The 22,472-nt window shown below is 41.3% G+C and overlaps 1 protein-coding gene across 1 annotated transcript; it reads left to right on the plus strand.

Moving 5' to 3' along the window:
• Positions 1–751: 751 nt before the first annotated feature.
• sgms1a (sphingomyelin synthase 1a) lies at positions 752–19,886 on the plus strand. The gene is made up of 6 exons (XM_072436519.1): positions 752–859; positions 13,522–14,312; positions 14,383–14,500; positions 14,878–15,031; positions 17,016–17,182; positions 17,802–19,886. The coding sequence occupies exons 2-6, from the start codon at positions 13,702–13,704 to the stop codon at positions 17,973–17,975; spliced, it is 1,224 nt and encodes a 407-aa protein (XP_072292620.1). The 5' UTR covers positions 752–859; positions 13,522–13,701; the 3' UTR covers positions 17,976–19,886.
• Positions 19,887–22,472: the final 2,586 nt, after the last annotated feature.

Here is a 22,472-nt window from a genome sequence, read left to right on the forward strand (position 1 = left end):
GAATAAAATGTAGGCTGGCTGTGTATAATTGACCATTCCTTTTATTTTTTTGTGTGATTAAAGGGTAAACCTACTATTTAGTAAGCTTTAACCTTCCTTATAATCGCATAACCGACTATTTTTAGTGAAAACATTCACATTCACATTCATTGTAGTATTTCCACACTCATGGGCACATCGTGTTGCTTTGAAAGAATATGTGACTAACTCCAAGGAATAAATTGGTCATACTTGGTCTTGGCCAACAGAGGGTCAGCTCTGACTGAGCCAACGCTGGATACGTTCAAGGACACTTCTAAATTCTGAGTTCTGACACTTAAAACCAAAACAAATCTTTATATTATTACAAATCTAGATATCATGTTTAAATTACAGTTTTACAAAATAGTTATAGAGTAATTTCATTATTTCATGCGATGTTTACAAAAGTCATACCAAAGCGTGTGTGAAATACCATGACACAAACTGCAGTACGTACAACACACAATAAACACAGCCTTAAACATACATGACGTCAGACTGTAGTGATCTAATACATGCACATTCAAAGTAAACTAAAACAACACGTTTCTGTTTGAACGGAACAAGAATCATTCTTGAACATATCTAAATTGTATCGCCGTTTTTCTGCGCGGGAGCTAAAAAGAACGACGCCCTCAGCGGGACCATGAACACGCGCTCGGTGACGCGGTCAAGGGGACTCCCCGCCCCGCCCCGCCCGCCCGGCTCGCGCCCGCTCATCCATCCGCTTTACTCATGAACACACCGGGCAGATTACGCTCAGATCTTCCCCGTCACCACAACCACACGCACAACCCGGGACCAGCTCACGCCGACATTCGGACTCGCCGCCTCCAAGGTACGCTTGTTTCCTTCCACGGCCGCCGCGGTGTTTTCGGAGCGCCCGAGGAGAGAGAACTGTGCGTAATGCTCCAAGTGTCATCGGCGTGAAATGCTACGCTAAACTCCCCGACATAAACACCGTTACTGGCTCTCGCCTGCGGTTTGCGGAGCTTGTCGACAAACGAGGCCTCTTAGTGGGGCCACACAAAACGGGCTAAACACCACTCCTCCTGCTGCTGCTGCTGCTGCTAATTACTTTAGCCTTCACAACATTTGCTCTTCTTGTCTCCATCGAAACACTGTTATCAATCACGTCCCTCGACCTTCCCACCGCTGTATTCTATTACATTTGCACCATTCCATCGTCAATACGTGTGATTTAGATGTGTTCAGCGTGTCTGTTCTGTCATTCCCATACAGCTATTACAGTTTAGCGGGCATAAAGCTGTTTATTTGAGCTAGCTTGTTTGCTAGCCCCCCAGAAACGCGCCGAAGAAGACGCCAGCTTGCTTATCTATTTTTAGGTGACCGGGCTGTAAGCTCTTTAAACAGAGGCCCCTAATGTAAACCAGCGCGGATTTATGTTCTATAATCTGTCCCAGGCAACCGCTGTTTGGACCTGACTCTTTATTAGGACGTGACTAACACAAAGATTGGCACTTACTAACACTTGTGCTATTCACTGTTAGCGCGTATTCACACTGTGGAGATTTATTTTGCTGATTGATTTTTTTCTGTCAATTATTGCGATTTTAGATTTGCAAATTTGGGTTTTAAATGTTGGGAAAAGACTAATCCAATGCATTTCATAATGGTTTGTAAAGTTATCCTCCAGTGTTTACACATTTCAGGCTAAATGGACAGGACATAGTGTTGTTGTTGTTTGTGGTGGACTTTATTGTCTATAATTTGGTATTAATTGAGTCAAAATGCGATTCGATTGTGATATTTTGTGCAGGCCGATCTCAGCCAGTTGAGGTGAGTTTTGAACTGTTTCTTCACACCTTGTTTCGAGTTCTTACAGCTTTATCTACCCGTTGTTGACATGAGACTGTAGCTTTCACGGCCTCTTTATTTGCGGCAATAGGACAACTTCAGCTGATAAAAGACGATATTTATTTAGTACTTTATTCTTACTGTGATATTTAGTTTTTTTGTAATGTATTTCACCTTGCGGATGAAAAGTATTTCTGGATTCTCATTTATAGACCCTGTTATCACATTTCCCCCAGCAGATCCAAGGCAGGAGCTTGTCCCACAGCAGCTTTTCAAAGTTACTTGAGCGGTTGATAAGTTCTTTGACTTGTCGACTTGGACAAACTTTATCTACAAGGGAATTAACTTGTGAACATCGAATAAAAAAAAAAAAAAAAAGTTCTGGCTGTAACGATGGACCTGTGTGATAACATTTATTTATTATAATAACTTTCAAGTGTAAGAAGAGCGGCGAGGGAAAAGAGAGCTGGATTGTTCTGAGGAAACGCACTTGCCACAGACAAAACGGTGTGAATGTTGAGGGCGTTCAAGGGGCAAATGTTCTATGGAGTCAATGGGGTTGTTTGTTGTCAACAGCTCCACAGTGGGTCGCCTGAGCAAAAGCACGTCCGACGACTTCCGAACGAAGCAAAAAGTGCAAAGTGGCATTTTTGCAATTTGGAGGAAACAATGACTTTTCTGTGGCCACCATTTTAGCGTTGGTTTGGAACAACTGTCACCAACGACAATCTGCCTCGAATGAACTCGTGAACAAATCTTTGCCTGTTTTGTGGGTCTTCTGAGTATGAGCTGGTTGTGCTGCTGCTGAATGCCATGCTTTTTTTTTTTATAAATGTGCGTCCTCCTGTGTTTCTTCAGCATATTGATTTGGTGTTATGACAGATGCCCTTCCTGGGACTGTCACAAAGACTACAGTGACTTGTTACTCTAGTGACGGGATTATAACATTGATTGGAGCAATACGGCAGCACAAATCAATGCGCTCTCGACTTAAGCAAATTACGTAAAATGGCAGTATTGAGTTTCTGGAAGCCATACATCAAAGTTATGATTTATTATCACCCCAACTGTAGTAAATCTAGATGATTTTAGTCTGATACTAAGAACATGACTGTGTGCACTATACCCTGAAATAAATGTGTATATTTTCTGTGGGTTATTAAGTGCCCTACATGAGGCACACCTACTTGTTGCTGTGGAGATATTATTGCTTCGCGTAGAATCTTCCAAAATAAATCCATCTCAAAGTTATAGGTCAGATCTGTGGAGAGGTGACCCCGCTCACAGTCAAGAAAGCAGTTTTCAATGTATTTCTGAGCGAAAAAAATCAAACGCCCATAATAATGAAATACATTTAAGATGGATATGTTTAATGCCATACAGTGGAACATTACTGGCAAAGCTATAATATCTATGGAGACGAGCACGTGGTGGACCCGCTACCACAAAATGCACAGTTTATGTAGGTGGCATGGCAATAGAAGAGCGTGTTATCATTGTATGGCTGTTTAAATGGGTTCAAACTCATTTACCTGCTCTGCTACTCTTTTACACATTTCCAGATCAATCATCCGTGTGTTTGTTCATAGTTCCCACGTCACAGTCTGTTCCCTGAGGGCAAATATTACCTTCACCCAAACTGTATTCGCATTGTCATTAATCTACCAGTTGACAGAGCACACACACAACTGCTGTTTAAAAATGTAAAGGGGATTAATACCACGTATGAAGGAGAGGTCACTGATATTTTTGCGATCAGATATTTCCCCTCTAGGCCACAGCCATCTTGGAACAATTTCTAAGCATTCCTGTCTTTGCACTAATTGGGAACACGTGAAGCTCTTCCACCATTCACATGACGATGTCCCAGTTTCTCGTGGCCTACAAATGTTTTTAGGGAAATCTAGGCTAGTAGCACATTAATATAGCCTACTTTTACTATGGTAATTTAAATTTAGCTACCAGACTTAAGTTAAAAAAAAAAATTCCCAATCCCTCAATTGATATGATAGGTCACTGTGCAAAAATCATCTGTTTCAATCTGTTTTCAATCGTGATTTATTATTTTAGTTGTGTTTATAGTTAGTGCGTTGTCTTATTAAAAACTGATGATGATAAAAAATTATAATAATGCATGGATTTCATTATTCATTTCCTTAACAAGACTTTTAATAATTGACATTCATTCATTTTCTACCACATGTTGACTGGAGCCTATCTCAATGACTTTGGGCCTTAGGTGGGGTACACCCTGGACACGGGCCTGCTTGTCGAAAGATTAACAAATCATTATTTCAAACAAATGTATTCTTCCAAAGTATGAACTCTTCTTCAATCCTGATGTATTTACTGACAGAAGATTAGCGATGGACCTCTTGATTTAAAAGACCCAAGTGCATCATTGATGTTTAAATTTCAATCGATTGCGCACAGCCCGACTCAAACTATTTTTCTTGTTAAATGAGATGGCAGTAACATTTTAAGGTGGAAATAAGCAACTTCGTAAGCATCTTTCCTGTAGGTCAATGTAAACTAAACAAAGGGTTCAATAAAAAAATGAGTACTGGCCTGTTGCAGAAGTAGTTGTACATTATAAAGCAGTTCAGGTAACATAAGCTGAAGAATGCAAATTGATGCACCTTCTATTCTTCTATTGTTTAGGTCGCCAGGGTTTCGTTCCCCTTTTTGAACATTTCAGTTTCATAATCAAACTGGTTATAGCCCAAGCCATACTCATATTTAAATCTTCTTTGCATTTTTACAGCGTTCCTTGAAAAGTGCAGCGATGCAAAACGCTTTGTTGAGACCTAAGCAGGTTCTTTTGTCGTTTGCAGTGGGCCTTATATTCAAGGCCAGATGCCATTATGATGTGTGTATATATATATAACTTGCAGTTTTGCTAGCGTAGTCCAATGTACCATAAATACGCACGGGCAGTGTTGACGTTGGGGCCTTGTTGACACAGATGCATGAGGAGCTGGCTGGGTGCTATGGTGTGGGCTAATTACTCCCAGGTGAAGAGTCCCACCACGGCCTATTTCCGAGCAGACTTCTGAGCAGTTTGCAGGAGCTGCCACAGCGCCGAGCAGCAGGGGCCTGGACGTCCTAATCAGTGACTCATAAAGCCACAGGTGGGCTCTCATTAGCTGATAGCACAACGGCTACAATCAGTAGTTCGCTTCTTCTCGATGTGCCCACTGTTATCGAAGAAAATGCAACTGTTAATTTGCCTTTTGTCTGGGCAGTTTTGTTTTCATTTCATTTCCTGGTCTTAAGATGTACAAAATGTCAGGTTCTTAGTACTGCACTTTAACATAAGTAGATAATCATGAATTTAAATAATGCATTATAAACTGAAATATAGTAATAGAAACGCAATCACTTCCTGTTCAAAACTGTTAAGCCCCGCCTTTTCATTGTCATTTCTTATTTTTTAAGTGGCTACGTGACATTCTGGAGCCACGCTGAACTACATGTGTCCTCGGAGGAATTTCTGTGCCCAAATGAAACCTGTACAATGGTTTTGTTGTAGACGCTATTGAAAATGGGATTTGTTCCGGATGCTTCTGTGACATCCCTGTAATCTCTGACGTGAATCCCTCCAGGAACTTTTAGTGTCACTGTCAGCAAGCATACCAGGCATTTGGTCACATGACTGTTTGTTCCTCCTGACAGTACCTTCTATATCCTCCGCATGTCGTCTTAAGGGAGTAACGTGCCAGGACAAGTGTAGGACTAGTCGTCTTTGCACTCATGGAGACGCATAATCAAGGTGAGTGAGTCGGTCAGTACTTGTGTCATTGCTTTATGGAATATTTCTACCGTCAAATAAGTATAAATGCGGGACAGGGTAATGTAAGGTGGCGGAGTACAAACGGCTCATAATACAATAAGATAATGAAATTAATGTTCTTGACTGCTTGATTTAAGTGGAGCTAAATATTGGAATGAAAAAGGCTTATGTATTACTGTGTTGTTAAAGCGTCGCCTCGAGCCAGAAAACAACGCTCTACATTTAAATGGTTGTTATTATTTGTAAATGGATGAGTGGAAATTGCTAGAAAATTGTGCACTTATTGTAAACGTCTTTTGCTCCAGGAAATGCTCTGACAAACGGCGAGCTGATTAAAGACTGGAAAATAACAGGAAATGCATATTTTTTAATGCTGTTGATATTTATTTCTGGTTACTGAGATATATTTCTTAATTGGATTTGTGGAAGTGACCACTTAAACAATTTAAATTCCTGTCTGTTTATCTGACAGTTAAGTTTAGGTACTCTTGAAACCAATCGCCTTTTTCAAATACAACTTTAATCCCTACTTTGGTTCTACACGACTCCTTAAACAGACTGAAGTAGTAAAGTCGTTGACATTTGAATAATGAAGCAGTCCATTTGGCATTTCTCTGAAGCCGCTGAATGATTGTCCACGGCATAATTCGCCAAAGCCTTACGTTAAGTGTGTTTCTGTTTCATGGTGTGCTGTGATCCAACAGCTGCGGATAGTTAATTTTTGACTGCACTGGGCAGGATCAGTTGTGCAAATATTGGACTGCATTGTCATTAGGCGACTGAAGCGATGAATGTAAGCGGATACAGGTAGTGTGTCGTTTATTATTGGAATGAACTCTGAGAGGGAGTATTTTCACATACAACATGGACACCGCCCCGAGGAGGAGAAAGTGCAGAAAAAAGTCAAACAAAGCAGCCATTCTTGAGAGGAAAGCCGGTGTCATTGTGTGGTGCATATTGTACTTTGTCCATATTACACATATTACATTACTGGGTCAGATACCTGTACGTCCCATTTAAAAACACGCCCGTTCAATTGTTGCACATAGATGTCCCACTTTGATGCAACGTGACTTAGATATCCACAAATAAAACTCATCTTGGGATCATCTTGAGAATAATTGCTTTTTTGTTCTGCCAATTTCAGAGCTGCTTCCAAAGCGAGCCCCTCTGTCCCGGTGCTTGACTGGGCTATCAGTAATCGGCCTTGCGTATCAGATGAAAAATATTTGGTTCATGAGTCCCATTGGCCCTACATTGTTCCCATGGAGGTAGTTTCTCATTTCTCTCCTGTAGTTTAGCAAGACGGCTTAAATGTAGGGCTGTAAACCTAGTTGTTTAGTCAATTATTTTATTGATATTAAAAATGGGATCACAGCATAAATGATGATAAATATGGAGTGAATTAGCTGAAGATTTCGGAGTGAATCATAAGTTTAATCTAAATTGTATACATATAACATATTAATGCAGTGTTTCCTCGTATGTTTCTGTATAAGTAGTTGTTTTTTTCCCATGAACTTCTGTGTAGTTTTAGTCTTTTGAGCGAAGATGGAGATACTTAAGTTTTGATCGCTTTTGCCACACCCTCTTTTAGTCGACTAATCGGTTGATAGGTCTTTAGATGACCAAGAATTTCTTTAGTTGAGTTCAGCCCTACGTAAATATATGACAAACTGAAAGATTGTTCATTAACTTTGTTGTTTTAAAAATGACATACAGGATATTGTATTGTAATGGAGTAGTCTCAGCCAACCTCAAACTGTGCGTGTTTGATTCAAGTGCAAAGCCCGTTCCATATCAGCTGTGAAGCAGAGGCTGGTTCTGATAGAAGGCAGGAAACGTATGCAGTGAGACAGGAAAAGAACAGTCAACGGGTGGTGGCTCCAAATAGGTGGATCAAATGCTCCACAATGTAAGCATGTTGAAGAATGATTGATAGTGGAAAAGCTCTTGAGCTATAGTGCATACTTTTAGACAAAGAAATACCTGTTTAAATCCAGGATGTCAAACCTCCCGTTAACACAAGTTGCATACACAGAGCAAAAGTGCCCACCATTTGTGACATGAATATTGCCTTGTATCCAGAGCTGCCTCCAAGGTTTTCTGCTGAAGTCATTCCTGTTTGTGGAATGTTGTGGGAGGAACAGGAATAATCTGAAGATGGGCTTCAAGGGCGGCCTGTTTACGTCTGTTTGACATTTTGTCCCCTGTGTTTTCGTCCTGCAGGGTAACTGTGTCTAACCTCCACTCTCCCAGGAAACCGAACTCTGAGAAGGGAAACATTTACTATGTCAGGAGAAAAATATAGTCTCTATGTGGCACTGTTTCCAGTAGACACAACCCAAGTGTCACCACTGCTCTTCTGTGTGAATCCAACACTTTTTTGTTTTAAAGGAATTTGGATCTTGCAAATATTTTTCTTGCAAATCTTTCTCAGGGGGTAATTAGTGGAATTCAAAGCATTGTTAATAAAAAAAAACCTTTTCACTAATCTTAATAGATGAATGGCAATATTAGTATAGTAAGTAATTTCTTGAAACCGGATCATGCAGTAAGTGATTATTTCACCACTTCCTCTCTCAATTCGAGTTTCCAAGAAATGTGTTAGTGTTTGGCTAATGATAAGGTCAAGTTGTTTTGTAACTTTAGTTCTTGTGAGATCTATATTTCATGGTATTTCATGCTGTTGCCATAGTCAATAACATTTTACTACTCTGATGGTTTTAGGTTCCCATGGTAACTTAATATTATGATTTCTTTGTTTCCTCTGTAAAAGTGTGTGTTTTGTAGTCAAACTATAGTCTCCAATTGCTTTCAATACCATTCAACAACACGTCATTATAACAGAGGCAAGCAAATGAGTTTGTTTGAAGACAACTGGAGAGGCAAATCACCTGCCAGTGAACCTAGTGGAGAGACAGAAAGCTAGAAATGTCTTGAAAAAATCCACTGTGTTCCAAATCTATGTGTAGTTCTTGTTTCTTTGTCAATTTCAATGTGATTTAATGTTTGACAGTATGGCATTAAACTTATCTTGTGTGCTTTTGTTCAGTCGCATGAGTTTTTATGGCTAACGACTAATTAAATCTTAAACTAGCAGTCTTTCCATAGATCTGACCTGCACTTTGGCCTCGTGACATCACCTGCTTGCCCTCATGGAGATAGATGACTTTAATCCATTACTCTGGAACATTTCAGGCAAAGTAAAACATGACAAACTCAATGGAAATGGCTAGAAGAGCCTCCACCAGAAAACACACAAAGTGCACTTTTAACATGGCACGCCACTTGGCAAATGTTGATTTGATGCCCACTAAATCCATCATGAACAAGTGCTCAACACAATAATTTTTTTATCCCTTTTTTTTTTAAAGATCGTGTGAAATCCAAAATCACCAGAGCGCGAGTATCTGGAACAAAGAGGCCAAAGGCTGAGGGCGTCTCATTCGCAGCACAGTGAAACTACCTGAGGTGAAAAATATGAGTGTCTTATGTAAGTGAAGATAAGACGCCGTCTCATTCACTCGAGTGAGTTTTCTGGTGCTACATTTCATCTACTGACCATCTACTCCTTCTCTGGTGCAAACTGGTTGCTTCATTGTCACTTCTATAAACTGTATGTTGGTTTATTAAGAATAAATGGTCCTCCACGCCAACAGAAAGTTGCTCTCATCAATGACATCGAACTCTACAAAATAGTCAAATGGCCACTTAATGAAGATAATCATGAGCCTCAAAAAAAGGAAGATAATAACTAAAATATAATGAAAAGAGGGTTGTTTCAGACTTAAGCCTAGTGAAAAATGATCAAACCATTGCCTAGTAAGTAAATAAACTTTTACTTCTTCTTATAATGCAATAGAGTTGATAGGTTGATCCCATTTGGATTTCACAAGTGACATCAGAGCACGTCGACTAAACTCAAACCTGACACGTTCAGATCGACATCGCTCAGATCTGTGCGGGTGTGTATCCCGAATGCGTCTAATAACTTTGATTAGTGTAATGACTGAAATATCAAACTCTATTCTAATTCTAAAAAAAACCTAATACTGATTTCTAGACCACAATCTCATTATTTAGTTTTTATGCCACATATGGCTGTGCAATAAATCAAACTGTTTGTTCCCGTTCTGGGGCGCGGGTGACTGGATCCTATCCCAGTGACTTTGGGCCTTAGGCGGGGTGCACCCTGGACAGGGGCCAGCTCGACAATTCAATTACGATTATAATTGCTCTAAAAAAAAATGTTTAAGTACTTAAGTTTGTTCAAAGTGCGTCTTTCCTTGGGTGGAAAAGATGTTTATGGAATCAATTGTACCTTTTGTCGACTAGCATCCTTTTGTAATTATATAATTGATTAAAATATTCTTGATAATTGTTTAATATGACCATGTTTTCTTTTTGATATATAAAATTATACAACTTTGCAGGAAAGGTGACATTTTGTACAATGATTTTATTTGAGTATTGACACTTTGTTCCAATGAATAATTTTTATTGATGTTAATGGGTTTTTTTCTTTCAGTTTACACTAAGTACTATTTATTACCATTTTAGTTGACAGACTTGCAGCCTATATTTGTAATGCCAGTGGTCTACGTGGTAGTTGACATGCATTGAGAGTTTGAACAATAAAACATCCTGTGCCATGAGGTCGCTCCACTCAAATACAGTGATGCTTTCATTTTGTGGCTATAAAGATGTCAAAGGTGTTTCATAACTGGTGTTTTACATTCAACGTTGCATCATTCACATGACACATGGCCGGGTGAAGTCCACTGATAATGGAGATGAAACTGCAAAATTAAGCATTTTGAGTATCTCAAAAGGTAAAAAAAAAAAAACTATTTTAAAATGAATAAATCTGAAAAAGTTATGCATATTGTCCTTTTGATGGGGTTTGAGTCCAAATTCAGGCTCCTTGGGTCACCATTTATTTTAAAATCTAAATATAGTACTTTCATGCTTTATGCCCACAAATACTTTTTTTTTTTTTTTTTTTTTTTTAAATATACAATTAAAGGCACTATACATTTTTTTCTTAAACATATAATAGAGGTGGTCCAAACCTATTTATTATTCTTCTTGACACATTCATAGTGACTATTATTCACCATTTATTTTCACAACTTTCAGAGGCCAGAGAGTAGCTTGGCCTCCACAATCATGCTAACAACAACTAGCATGCTAACTGTGCACATCCTGGTTCATAGAAGATAAAGAACACTTATTTTTCTTGTATGTCAGCTGTAACTGTAGATATTTATAGTCTGTTTCCAAACCAGAGCATTAAAGGACCTGTTCATGACTTTAGTTTATTCTAGTTAAGAGAAATGCCCTTTGAATAAGAACATGTATAGAAGCAACTACAGTACTAATGTATCAAGGACATTGTTGGGTGAGAATCACGAGAAAACACCTGCCCGAGACTATCTCAGATGGTTTATTCTGAGTGACAATAAGAACACAAGTGGGTAGGGATTGATGAGAACCACATGAGATTATCCCGTGAATGCTCACTGTTCAAAATTGGGTAAAGGTCCTTTTTAAGCGGAAAGTAAACAAAGTCCAGAGTACAGAAAGGCTACAGTTGTTCGCAGCCTTTTTAGTGTGAGATTATTTCCTCACGTTAAGCTGATTGAGCGAGTGCAAAGGTCCACGCAGCTAGCCGACTCAGTGGCGGCTAATCTCTGCTCTGTCTCAATTGTGCGCCACTAACAGATTGACGCCCAGCACCCTTTTATGTTTCCCCCGTTTGCCTTTATCTCCATTAAACACGGTTCATCTATTGGCATCTGTATGTTGGAACGCCACCTGCACGTACTCTAGGTGCTACCCCCGCCGCGAGGACGTCAAGGGTGTCACGGTTTTATTGTCGTTTGCTTTAGGTTTACAGCAAATGCTTTGTCAGGAAAAGCTTGTGGTTTGGGGAAGAACTGGCTATTTTTTGTTAATTTAAATGGCACTGGTCTGGTTTATGGTCATGGAAATTAAATGCCCTATTTTGTTAGGAAATCAATATTAACTATATTAATTTATTTGCCATATTGCCTTGTCCTAGCACTAAAGCTTACCATCATTTTAAATACAAATGAACAGTATTTTTATTCCACTCTACTTCGACCGTGAGCGTTTGTTGAGCTGTCCGAGGCTCACTTTCCATAGACTGGTCGATGTATTTGCTAATTTGTTGTTGTAGTTGGTTAAAGTGTGATACTTATCATACAAATATGAATTAAAAAAAGATCTGGTTCTGCCTTTCTGTACATTTTGTTTCCCCATTAACAGTCTCAAACCATGGACACGATAATATTGTCTCTTGCTGCCTTCATCTGAGTGTTGTTTCCCAGCCAACATCCTGCGCCGCACGACTTGTTTTCACAGCCTTTGAGCGGAGGGTTGTCGGGTCAAAGTGCTCCCTGGGCCACAGCGGGCTAAATCTTGCTCCACGTGTTGTCCAAAGTTGTGTGGAGGCTACAGGATTAAGCCCTGTGCTCTGATCAGGGCGAGGAGCAGGGTAGAGGAGGCCAGATGAGCTCCTGATGCACTCTGTGTTGTCCTGCCAACCAGCTCCACTGCCAGAGCGCTTCACTGTTTGACTCAGATCGTGCGGGAAACTTCTACAACAGTTTACTTAAGTATATTGAGTAGAGATGGACCGATTCTGACACGTTTGCAAATATGATCATTTAAATGCAGTTAATAGCAATTTAATAATTTTATTGAAACGTATGGAACAATGTTACAGACTAATGTGTCACAATAATAACATTTCAAACTAAAGAAAGGATGATAACTTTAAAAAACAAAACAAACTCAACTGGCAGCTGATAAAATAATAGTAGTCTACCTTGTTACTAAAGTATCTAGTTTTGGTGTATTAAATAGTATTTCATTTTCAATACTTTTTACAACCCTAGTAGGAAATAGTTGTAGAAGTGATGGGCTAAGTATGTTGTAGTTAAACATAAAGTACTGTACTTGATGAAGGATAATTACACTCTGGACAATTATTCAAATATTATGAAAATATTAACATTCAAGAGTTTTTAACCATTTGATTAAATATGGTTTCCCTCATCATTAAGTCATTCAAAGCTGATGTTTTGCATTCCAGAAGGCATTGGTCTGGAAATGTCCATTTTCACATACCCCTGATACACGCCCACTACCCTGTACTCTGTGATGAAGTCTACGGTGACGTACTTTAAAGTGGCAGGCTGTGGAAGTCAACAGAACTGTCCTTACTATCAGGTTTATTATTAACAAAATGTAAGCTAATTATGTACTTGTTTCATTGATACTATAATACTGCACCAGAAACAAATCATAATGTGACTTTTTTCCATTTAAATGTGTAGTTTGAGTATCCAATGCCCCTCTCTGTTCACTTGTTTATCGCTCCCATCCGTCTCGTCTCCTGCCTGTGGATTTAGCCCGCTGGCTCATTGCCCTCGTTACAGGGGTGGGGCCAATCGCTGCTGACCTCCTCTCTGATTTATGAGTTCCTCCTTGTCCTGCGTCCCCCTCTCCCTCAGTTTACCCAGGCAGTAGATCAGACACGCTCACTCCCGACTGGACCTCGCACACCCATGAACCTAAGCCGAGCCCCCCGTGTCCACCGCCGACATCGCCCCTACAAACAAACGCAGCACATGTGGAGTCTGCCTGTTGGCTTTGGGCTCAAGCCTGGATTTCAAATGTATAGAGTTGAAAGCCAGTACGTGAATGTTTGTAGAATGGAGTGGGTTTGTGTTTAAGCTGTAGAATGTTGTGTACAGGATCTAGTCATAATCTTCATATGACTCTTCTCCCTGAACCCTGGGTGTGTGCACATCATCACTCCAACCCTCCTGCTCAGCTTTTCTTTGTTCTTTTGACAGGGCTGGACTCTGAGGGGAAAACCAATGAGCTGAAGACGACTTCTGCACACTTTCCTGCCTGTGGTCACTTGAAGAGGCAGCCGGGCTCCTCTGTCACACTCACCATGTGCCAAAGCCGGAGAGGACATAGCCCTGCCCCATAGAGTGTTCTGCAGTGTTCCACTAGCTCCTCTGTCCAGGATGAAGAAGGTGGGCTCATGGACAGCAGAGGAGGTGTCACGCTGGCTGACTGAGGAGGGCATGTCAGAGTATGTGGACACTCTGCAGGGGTCCGATGGGCCCGCTCTGCTTCGGCTTTCCAAGGAGGATTTCAGGAACTCTCATCTTTCCCGCGTCTCCTCTGACGGGGGCCAGCAGCTGTTGGAGCGAGTGCAGACACTGCTAATCGAGAATCATATCGAGACTCATAAAAATGGTCATGCAAACGGACACGTAGGGGGCCTTCCCAACGGGACTACTAAACCCCACAGGAACGGCACTCTGGGAATTAGGAGCTATGACAAAGAGATGGTTCAGATCCCGATTCCCACCAAAGAGGTGCGGTCCTCGTTCCCCACCGAGTGGGCCAAAACTGCAGTGTCCTTCATCTATGCAGTGGTGTGCTTCGTCACCACTACTGTGGTCATCTCAGTGGTCCATGAGAGGGTCCCTCCTAAAGAGCACACTCCCCCTCTGCCTGATAAGTTCTTTGACCTGTTCGACAGGAAAGAGTGGGCTTTCTCCATCTGTGAGCTCATTGGGATGCTGCTGGTCTTACTGTGGTTCGTACAGTGGCTGCTACTTAAGCACAGGTCAGTTGAATCGGTTTGCTTTTTATAGTTTGAATTAACTGTGTCTTATGAGCTTTCCTCTCTCTTTCAGGTCAATTATAGGCAGGCGCTTTTTCTTTATTGTGGGCACTCTTTATATGTATCGATGTATAACCATGTACATCACCACTCTGCCTGTCCCTGGGATGCACTTCAAATGCTCTCCAAAGGTGAGTCTAGTCCAAAGCATACACTAAAGTCATGCATCAACATGACTTTAGTGTCAGCAGTGTGGGAAGATTCTGTTGCAACATTTCATCAAGTCAACCGAGCTGGCTTTATGTAATGTTTAACCCCTTGTGTCTGCACGGAGCCTGTCACAGTAGTACAGTATATATTGCTCTTACAAACGGCTTTTCAGACAATCCTTCGCCCAGGCCCACCTTGACAGAGATGTTTATCTCAATTGATGAAAATCTAAATCTCACACAATGACAGATGAATTACAAATTGATTAAAGTTCCAATTTAGTTTATATTGCTCTGACTGAGTAATGTCACGTGACCATCCTGACTTCTACATGCCCTGTTTTGTACATCTGTTTCAGCTCCTGGGGGACTGGGAAGCACAGATGAGAAGAGTCATGAAGATGATCGCTGGAGGTGGTCTCTCCATAACCGGTTCACACACAATGTGTGGAGATTATTTGTACAGTGGCCATACAGTTATGTTAACTATAACATACCTCTTCATCAATGAATGTGAGTAACTCAGACAATCATCCATCCATCCATCCATCTTCTGCCGCTTTATCCGGGGCCGGGTCGCGGGGGCAGCAGTCTGAGCAGGGACTCCCAGACTTCCTTCTCCCCAGACACTTCCTCTAACTCCTCCGGGGGGATCCCGAGGCGTTCCCAGGCCAGCCGAGAGACATAGTCTCTCCAGCGTGTCCTGGGTCTTCCCCGGGGCCTCTTCCCGGTGGGACATGCCTGAAACACCTCCCGAGGGAGGCGCCCAGGAGGCATCCGGAACAGATGCCCGAGCCACCTCAGCTGGCTCCTCTCGACGTGGAGGAGCAGCGGCTCTACTCCGAGCTCCCCCCGTGTGGCCGAGCTCCTCACCTTATCTCTAAGGGAGCGCCCAGCCACCCGGCGGAGGAAACTCATTTCGACCGCTTGTATCCGCGATCTTGTTCTTTCGGTCACTACCCAAAGCTCATGACCATAGGTGAGGGTAGGAACGTAGACCGACCGGTAAATAGAGAGCTTTGCCTTTCGGCTCAGCTCCCTCTTTACCACAACGGTCCGATGCAGCGACTGCATCACTGCAGCCGCTGCACCGATCCGCCTGTCGATCTCACGCTCCATCCTTCCCTCACTCGTGAACAAGACCCCGAGATACTTGAACTCCTCCACTTGGGGCAAGGACACCCCACCCACCTGGAGAGGGCAAGCCACCTTTTTCCGGTCGAGAACCATGGCCTCGGATTTGGAGGTGCTGATTCTCATCCCAGCCGCTTCACACTCGGCTGCAAACCGTCCCAGTGCATGTTGCAGGTCCGGGTTTGATGGAGCCATCAGGACAACATCGTCTGCAAACAGCAGAGATGAGATCCTGTGGTCCCCAAACCGGACACCCTCCGACCCCTGACTGCGCCTAGAAATTCTGTCCATAAAAATTATGAACAGAACCGGTGACACAGGGCAGCCCTGGCGGAGTCCAACATGCACTGGGAACAGGTCTGACTTACTGCCGGCAATGCGAACACAGCTCCTGCTCCGGTCATACAGGGACCGGACAGCCCTGAGCAAAGGGCCCCGGACCCCGTACTCCCGGAGCACCCCCCAAAGGACACCCCGAGGGACACGGTCAAAAGCCTTCTCCAGATCCACAAAGCACATGTGGACTGGTTGGGCAAACTCCCATGAACCCTCGAGCACCCGATGGAGGGTATAGAGCTGGTCCAGTGTTCCACGACCGGGACGAAAACCACTCTGCTCCTCCTGAATCCGAGGTTCGACTATCGGTCGGATTCTCCTCTCCAGTACCTTGGAATAGACCTTACCCGGGAGGCTGAGGAGTGTGATCCCTCTGTAGTTGGAACACACCCTCCGGTCCCCCTTCTTGAACAGAGGGACCACCACCCCGGTCTGCCAGTCCAGAGGCACGGTCCCCGAACGCCACGCGATGTTGCAGAGACGTGTCAACCAAGACAGTCCTACAACATCCAGATACTTTAGGTACTCAGGGCGGATCTCATCCACCCCCGGAGCCCTGCCACCGAGGAGTTTTCTCCAGACAATCAGTCTTTTCCATATTGCTTATTCATAGTTGTTGACTACATCTCTTTGTGGATGTTAAGCTGGAAAAAGGAACCAGTACGCTACTGCTCGAGTAAAACTGCTAAAGTCACAGTTTGACGCTGATATGCTCTGTGACCATCTGCACCACGCTGTAGCTGCGTCAGGCAGTGTAGAGGAAGTGTCTCATATCCCCATCAAGCACACCCCTCACATGAGCACTTTCGGTTCCTCTGGCACCAGACTGGATTACGCCATTCCCAGGATCCTCACTAAACCTCCGCACCACAAAGTACTCTTCCAAGAGTCATTTTAGCATTGACTAAACTGTCCCTACAGCACCACACACCCACTAGAGCCTGTTCACATGGCTGACCTATACAACAGGGACATCTAGTGGTAGAAATACTCCTTCTCTGATCGTGTGCTGTGACTGTTCTGGCAGACTCTCCCAGGCGGTACTGGTGGTACCCTTGGATTTGCTGGGTGCTGAGCGCTGTGGGAATCTTCTGCATCCTCCTGGCCCATGACCACTACACTGTGGACGTGGTGGTGGCCTACTTCATCACAACTCGCCTCTTCTGGTGGTACCACTCCATGGCCAACCAGCAGGTCTGTCTTCTGCTAGTCATGAAATCGTTTAGTGATAAGTGCATACAGCAAGTTACATCATTTTATTTATTATGTTTCTGATTAAAGTACTGCTCTGGAACAAAGCAGTAGTTGCAGTGGGAAGAGATTGTGGTTTTAGGATTCCATCTGTACTTTAAAGTAGGACTGCAACTAACTATTATTTTACTAATTGATTGATTTTAGCAGATTTTCTTTCAATTACTTTTAGATTGCAAAAGGCCCATCCATATGAGAATTTGACAGTTTTAGGACATCCTGATGAAGTGAACAGATTCAAACGCTTCCTGTGTCCAGTTAACAATTATTCAATACCTATATTATTCAATTATTTCAATAATCAGTTTACAATTCATTGATTAACTATTTTCAGCCCTATTTTAAAGAAAATATTGTGCAAATTGACTTATGAGCTTGTAACCATGTTTATAAAATAGTTCTATTTATATTATAGTAAATTTTGTAGTTACGATTAACTAATCATCTCTGTAAGTTAACACTTGAATATTGTTGCATTCAGTAATTCAATACTGGTTTTCTTCCCATTTAACATTATTTGTGTAATTGTATAATGCCATTTGTTTTTTGTCTTGTTTTTCAGTCGCTCAAAGAGACGTCTCAGAGTAATCCATTCTCCAGAGTTTGGTGGTTCCGAATGTTCCAGTACTTTGAGGAGAACGTCCGCGGCACCGTCCCCAGGAACTACCAGCTGCCCACGTGGAGGAGTGTGCAGTGGGGCTCAGGGGTCAGGTACAGCAGGCTGGACCTCCAATGAGCAGGACACAGACGGAGGGGCGACCAGGACTTCCAAAGTGCTGCTGTTCCACAAAACACGGCACTGTCAATGTAGCGTCTCGTCACCTCCACTAACGGACAAGGCCCCTGTGCAAATGGGTAACACTGTGACCCACTTACGCTAGTATTTTTCTTCGGATATATTTTGTTTTGCATCTTTTTTTCTGGTTATATGTCAATAAAAAGCACTACTTTATAACAGTTTAGTGTCTTTACAAAATATCCTGCTTATTTTTAGCAGACCAACAAAGCATTTCAGCAACTTTTTCTTGCAGCACAAAAATGTAAATAATCCTGTCTTCACATTCTTACAATTTTTCAGTGCAAATAGTGTCAATCAAAAGCTTATTTGATAACCAAAATGCCATACGCATTTGTTCTTTTTTTATAGCAGATTACTTTTTGTAAACTGTACTTGCTAAGATGAGTCAAAATGCGAAAACTGAATTTTCTAAGTATGTCAAGACTTTATTTTTCAAAAATCAAATGATGTCCAAGATTTTTAGATTTGTACTTTTTTCAAGACTGACAGCGAGAGCGTACAGAGCTAACATAGTATAGCATTTCTCCAGTGCCTTTCTTCGCTTGATTGTAAAACAGTCCAAGTTCTGTCGTTTCCCTGCGCTGCTGTTGCACCCTCTCAGCAGAAGGGGGCAGTACCTTACAATAGTTTCAAAGTCTTGTTCCCATGAATGTAAAATCAACAAAGCCAGCCTTATTCTGAAAATTGGTCTTCCCAAAATTAAGCGTGAGTCTAATGTCCCGTTTTACATGGACGCTCTAAGATGTCGAGTTTGTCACTTAACTGTTCTAAAAGAGAATTAAGACTGTTATTGTATTATGTCTATCTTTTCACATGAACATAATCATATTTAACGTTGTGTTGTCTGCTGAAATGTCCTCATTTAGTAAGTTCAACTTAAAGATTCAAAGTTGTGTTCAGAGATGCATCATGAATTAAACATTTCAGCTGTTCAATTTGAAGCATTTGGAGCATATTTTGGCAACTCCTTATTCATTTAGTGACTTTTTAACCTTCTAGTGTTTTTTTAGATTTGTTGTCCATCAATAATGATGGTAACAATTAATACATTCAATTATCTATTTCAAATGTGCCTGGTTATGTAAAATATGCTAAATTGAACATCTAAACTTTCCTCAATCTTTTTTTTTTAACTTTGAAATATTTTCTGATGGTAATGATCACGATCAGTTGAAGAATGTCAAATATGAGATTTCATTATTAATGGTATTGTTTTTTTGTACTCAAACTCATGCTGCTGCTTCTAGAGTGAAGACGGTTTATCTATGTCATACTTTGCCTCCAAAGTGCAATGCTTTCTTACAGTAAGAAGCTCTAGTGTCGAGTGAGGGGAACAAACCATTGCATGACGCACACGGCCATGATGTATGTGGCCACATGTATGCAGACAGTCTCACCCTTTCACTTCCACAAATGTGACACCACGGCTTTGATTTGACTTTAGGGTAAAAGTATTATTTCCTCACGTTAATCCGGTTAGTTTTTATAAATGAAACTGCACTAAGCCTTTAATGGATTTCAAATGTATCTTTTAAGCGTCTTTAGATCGAGGCTTGTCTTACACAATCAACATTTTCCTCTCGTAGCAATGTCCATTATTAGCAGGTTCCATGCATATGGCCATATTCCACATGTTCAGTATCTGTTTACACATTGAGGGCCTCCGGCTGGATCAAGGAGCAGAGTGTGTCCAATGATGTGTTCCTTTGTCACCAGGAGCTGTTGTAGTATGTCGACTGTATGGAGGACCATTGTGTTCCCACTTGTCTGTGTGTGCCAGATGTTTGTAAGATAATGATTAAGGGTTCTATTTGGGACACTTTGGAATAAAAATATATAAATAAAACTGATTGAGCTCGTTTTCTTTCTTTCACAGATTGTTCAATAATTCAGCAAATTGAACCCACTGTTTCCAGAGGCCAAAATAGTAGTAGCAGTAATCGATAAACTGTGTTCTTAGAGTCAATATACATTCACCACAAATGACCATCAGTAGGTCTGCAAAACTATAAGTGATATTTTTAGGACGTTTGTTCAGTTTTTGATTTATAATAGCAATTATTAATCTATATCTGGACTATAGACTAACTCATACTCAAATACCTTTTTTTTAATACAGAATTTTAATAAAAAAATAATGTTTGCAATGTTCTCTTTGTAAATATTCTCTGTCTAGAAGCTTAAGATACCATATGTCCACGATTACTTGGTTAAAAATGTTTTTTAAAAGCTAACAATAGTCGTTTGACAAGTTGACCAATCAGAAAAATAAATGCTGAGACGACACTAAAATAAAGTTAGTCCGATTGGGTTTTTCACATTTTAATATGTTTTGGATTTCTTATAGTCCAGTTTTCATAAATAATATATACAATCAGTAATACAGGGCTGACAATAAGAGAAACAAATGTTAAAGCCTCGCGTTGCCTGTCCTTTTCAGACACGTACATGAAGTTATACTGTAAGAATTAGGCTAAAGTGTACAAAGCTTAGAGGTGTAAAAATATGATGTCATGGCAGTACCCCTTAGAGCCAGCAGGCGGGTGCATTGAGTCACAGATGACTAAGCTGGTCACAGTGCCACAGAGGCTAGATATCTTTTAGCTTCCATGTAGCTCAAGCCAGGCCAGCATTTGACATGTTTTACTGGAGGCTATTTTGACTTCACTGGATATGAAATGTACTGATAATGTTAATGTCAATGTGGACCACCACCTACACACGTTCTGACTAAACATTCAATTTAAATACAACTAAATGTATGGGACTAAATGTGAGGACAGCAATTTAATAATAAACGATACAAAGACAAAACAAGTAAATGAAATAACATGTCTGTGAATAATACTATTACATAAACCAAATGTGAGAACAAATGTACAGCAGTATTGTATTTGAGTTGTTGGGGTTGGAATAAGTTTGACCAGAGTGAAAAGACTGTAAAACGCTTAATACATTTTACAAGTTTGTATAAGAGGAAAATTATAAAAAAAAATGAATGCTGAAAGGAGTGGTTAGATTTTAATAATATTTTAGCCTTTGGAAGAAAAAAAGTCTGACTAAAAACAGAAAAAAGAAATGCAACCGGCAAAAAAGTGTTTATTTTGGCCACGACTTTCAATTTAGTTATTGGTTTGAAGAAAAGTCTCTTAACTGTTTTCTGAGATGGTATTATTACATTGTGTGGATTCAAATCTGTATAAACACTGACTCACCCGCCTCTTTTATGTTTTTTTTTCAAATTGTGCATTTTTGGTTAAAACTTCACTAGATTCATGCAACAAAAATAAATGAAAAAAAATCTACAATGTTTTACAAAAAAGTGGAGTAGAAGAGCTGCACCAATATTTCGAGTTAAGACATGGGATGCAGAATAAAGAGATTTAACTGATATCTACATGAAATCTCCTTGTGCCCGTCTGTCCGTCTGTGAGAGTCGGATCTCTCCTTCACTGGAACTCCTCCAGGTTTCTACGCTTTTTTCCCAAAGAGGTTTTTTTGTAGTTTTTCCTGGCCGAGAAGGAGAGTCTAAGGACAGAGGACCCTGGGACATCGTCCCTCGCCACCACAGACATTGTCTGTCTTCATCGCCACCACAGACATTGTCTGACTCCATCGCCACCACAGACATTGTCTGACTTCATCGCCACCACAGATATTGTTGATTCATTTCTCCCTGTGGCCCTCAGAGGCAACTGTTGTTGTGATTTTGGGCCTTACAAAAATAAATTGATTTGATTTGATTTGATTTGAAATAGTTCTGGTAGTACGATATTACATCATTACATCTCTTTTACAATCCTTCAGGACAGTCCACCGCAGCCTCCTTAGGCCACGCCCCCAGTAAGTACATCTGCAGTAAATAAAGCAGGATTTATGCAATACAGTCTTTCAACAATTTGCACCATGACACAAATTGTAAAGTATTTGAACTCTGTACACTCTTTCATAAACACTGGCAGCCCACTTCCTCCTTCCACACCTGCACCCCCCCTCCCCCGTGTGTGTGGACAGTAGTGCTGTGTGGGAGTTTGGACATGAGCTGATCAGAGCGCTCCAGACCTCGTGCCAGCAGAGAATTCTCGGTCTGGTTGGAAAAGATAAATATATCCCCCCCTTAGTCTTTCATCCAGGGAGAACTGAGGACCCTCCTGCTCTTTTTAGCAACGTCTAGATGAGAACCAAAGCCTGCACCAACTAACTGTCGGCAACGGCGCACACGTAATACAACTGGCTCTGTTGCCTTTGTTTGTTTGCAGTTTTGTCACGCTGAATTATATCAAATTTGACTGGCAACTCGTCACTGTCAAATATTTTTACAATCCAAATGATTTTATGTTGTTTTGTGCACCAGTGGGATGAACTAATAAAGTGTTTCTTGTACTACTGCTGTTGTGTCCTTGAGCAACACTCCACTCACATATTCCCCCCAGG

Source organism: Eucyclogobius newberryi, unplaced genomic scaffold (genome assembly GCF_026437365.1).
Source record: "Eucyclogobius newberryi isolate DKJ021-1_F unplaced genomic scaffold, fEucNew1.0.hap1 SCAF_8, whole genome shotgun sequence".
NCBI classification, from domain to species: Eukaryota; Metazoa; Chordata; class Actinopteri; order Gobiiformes; family Gobiidae; genus Eucyclogobius; species Eucyclogobius newberryi.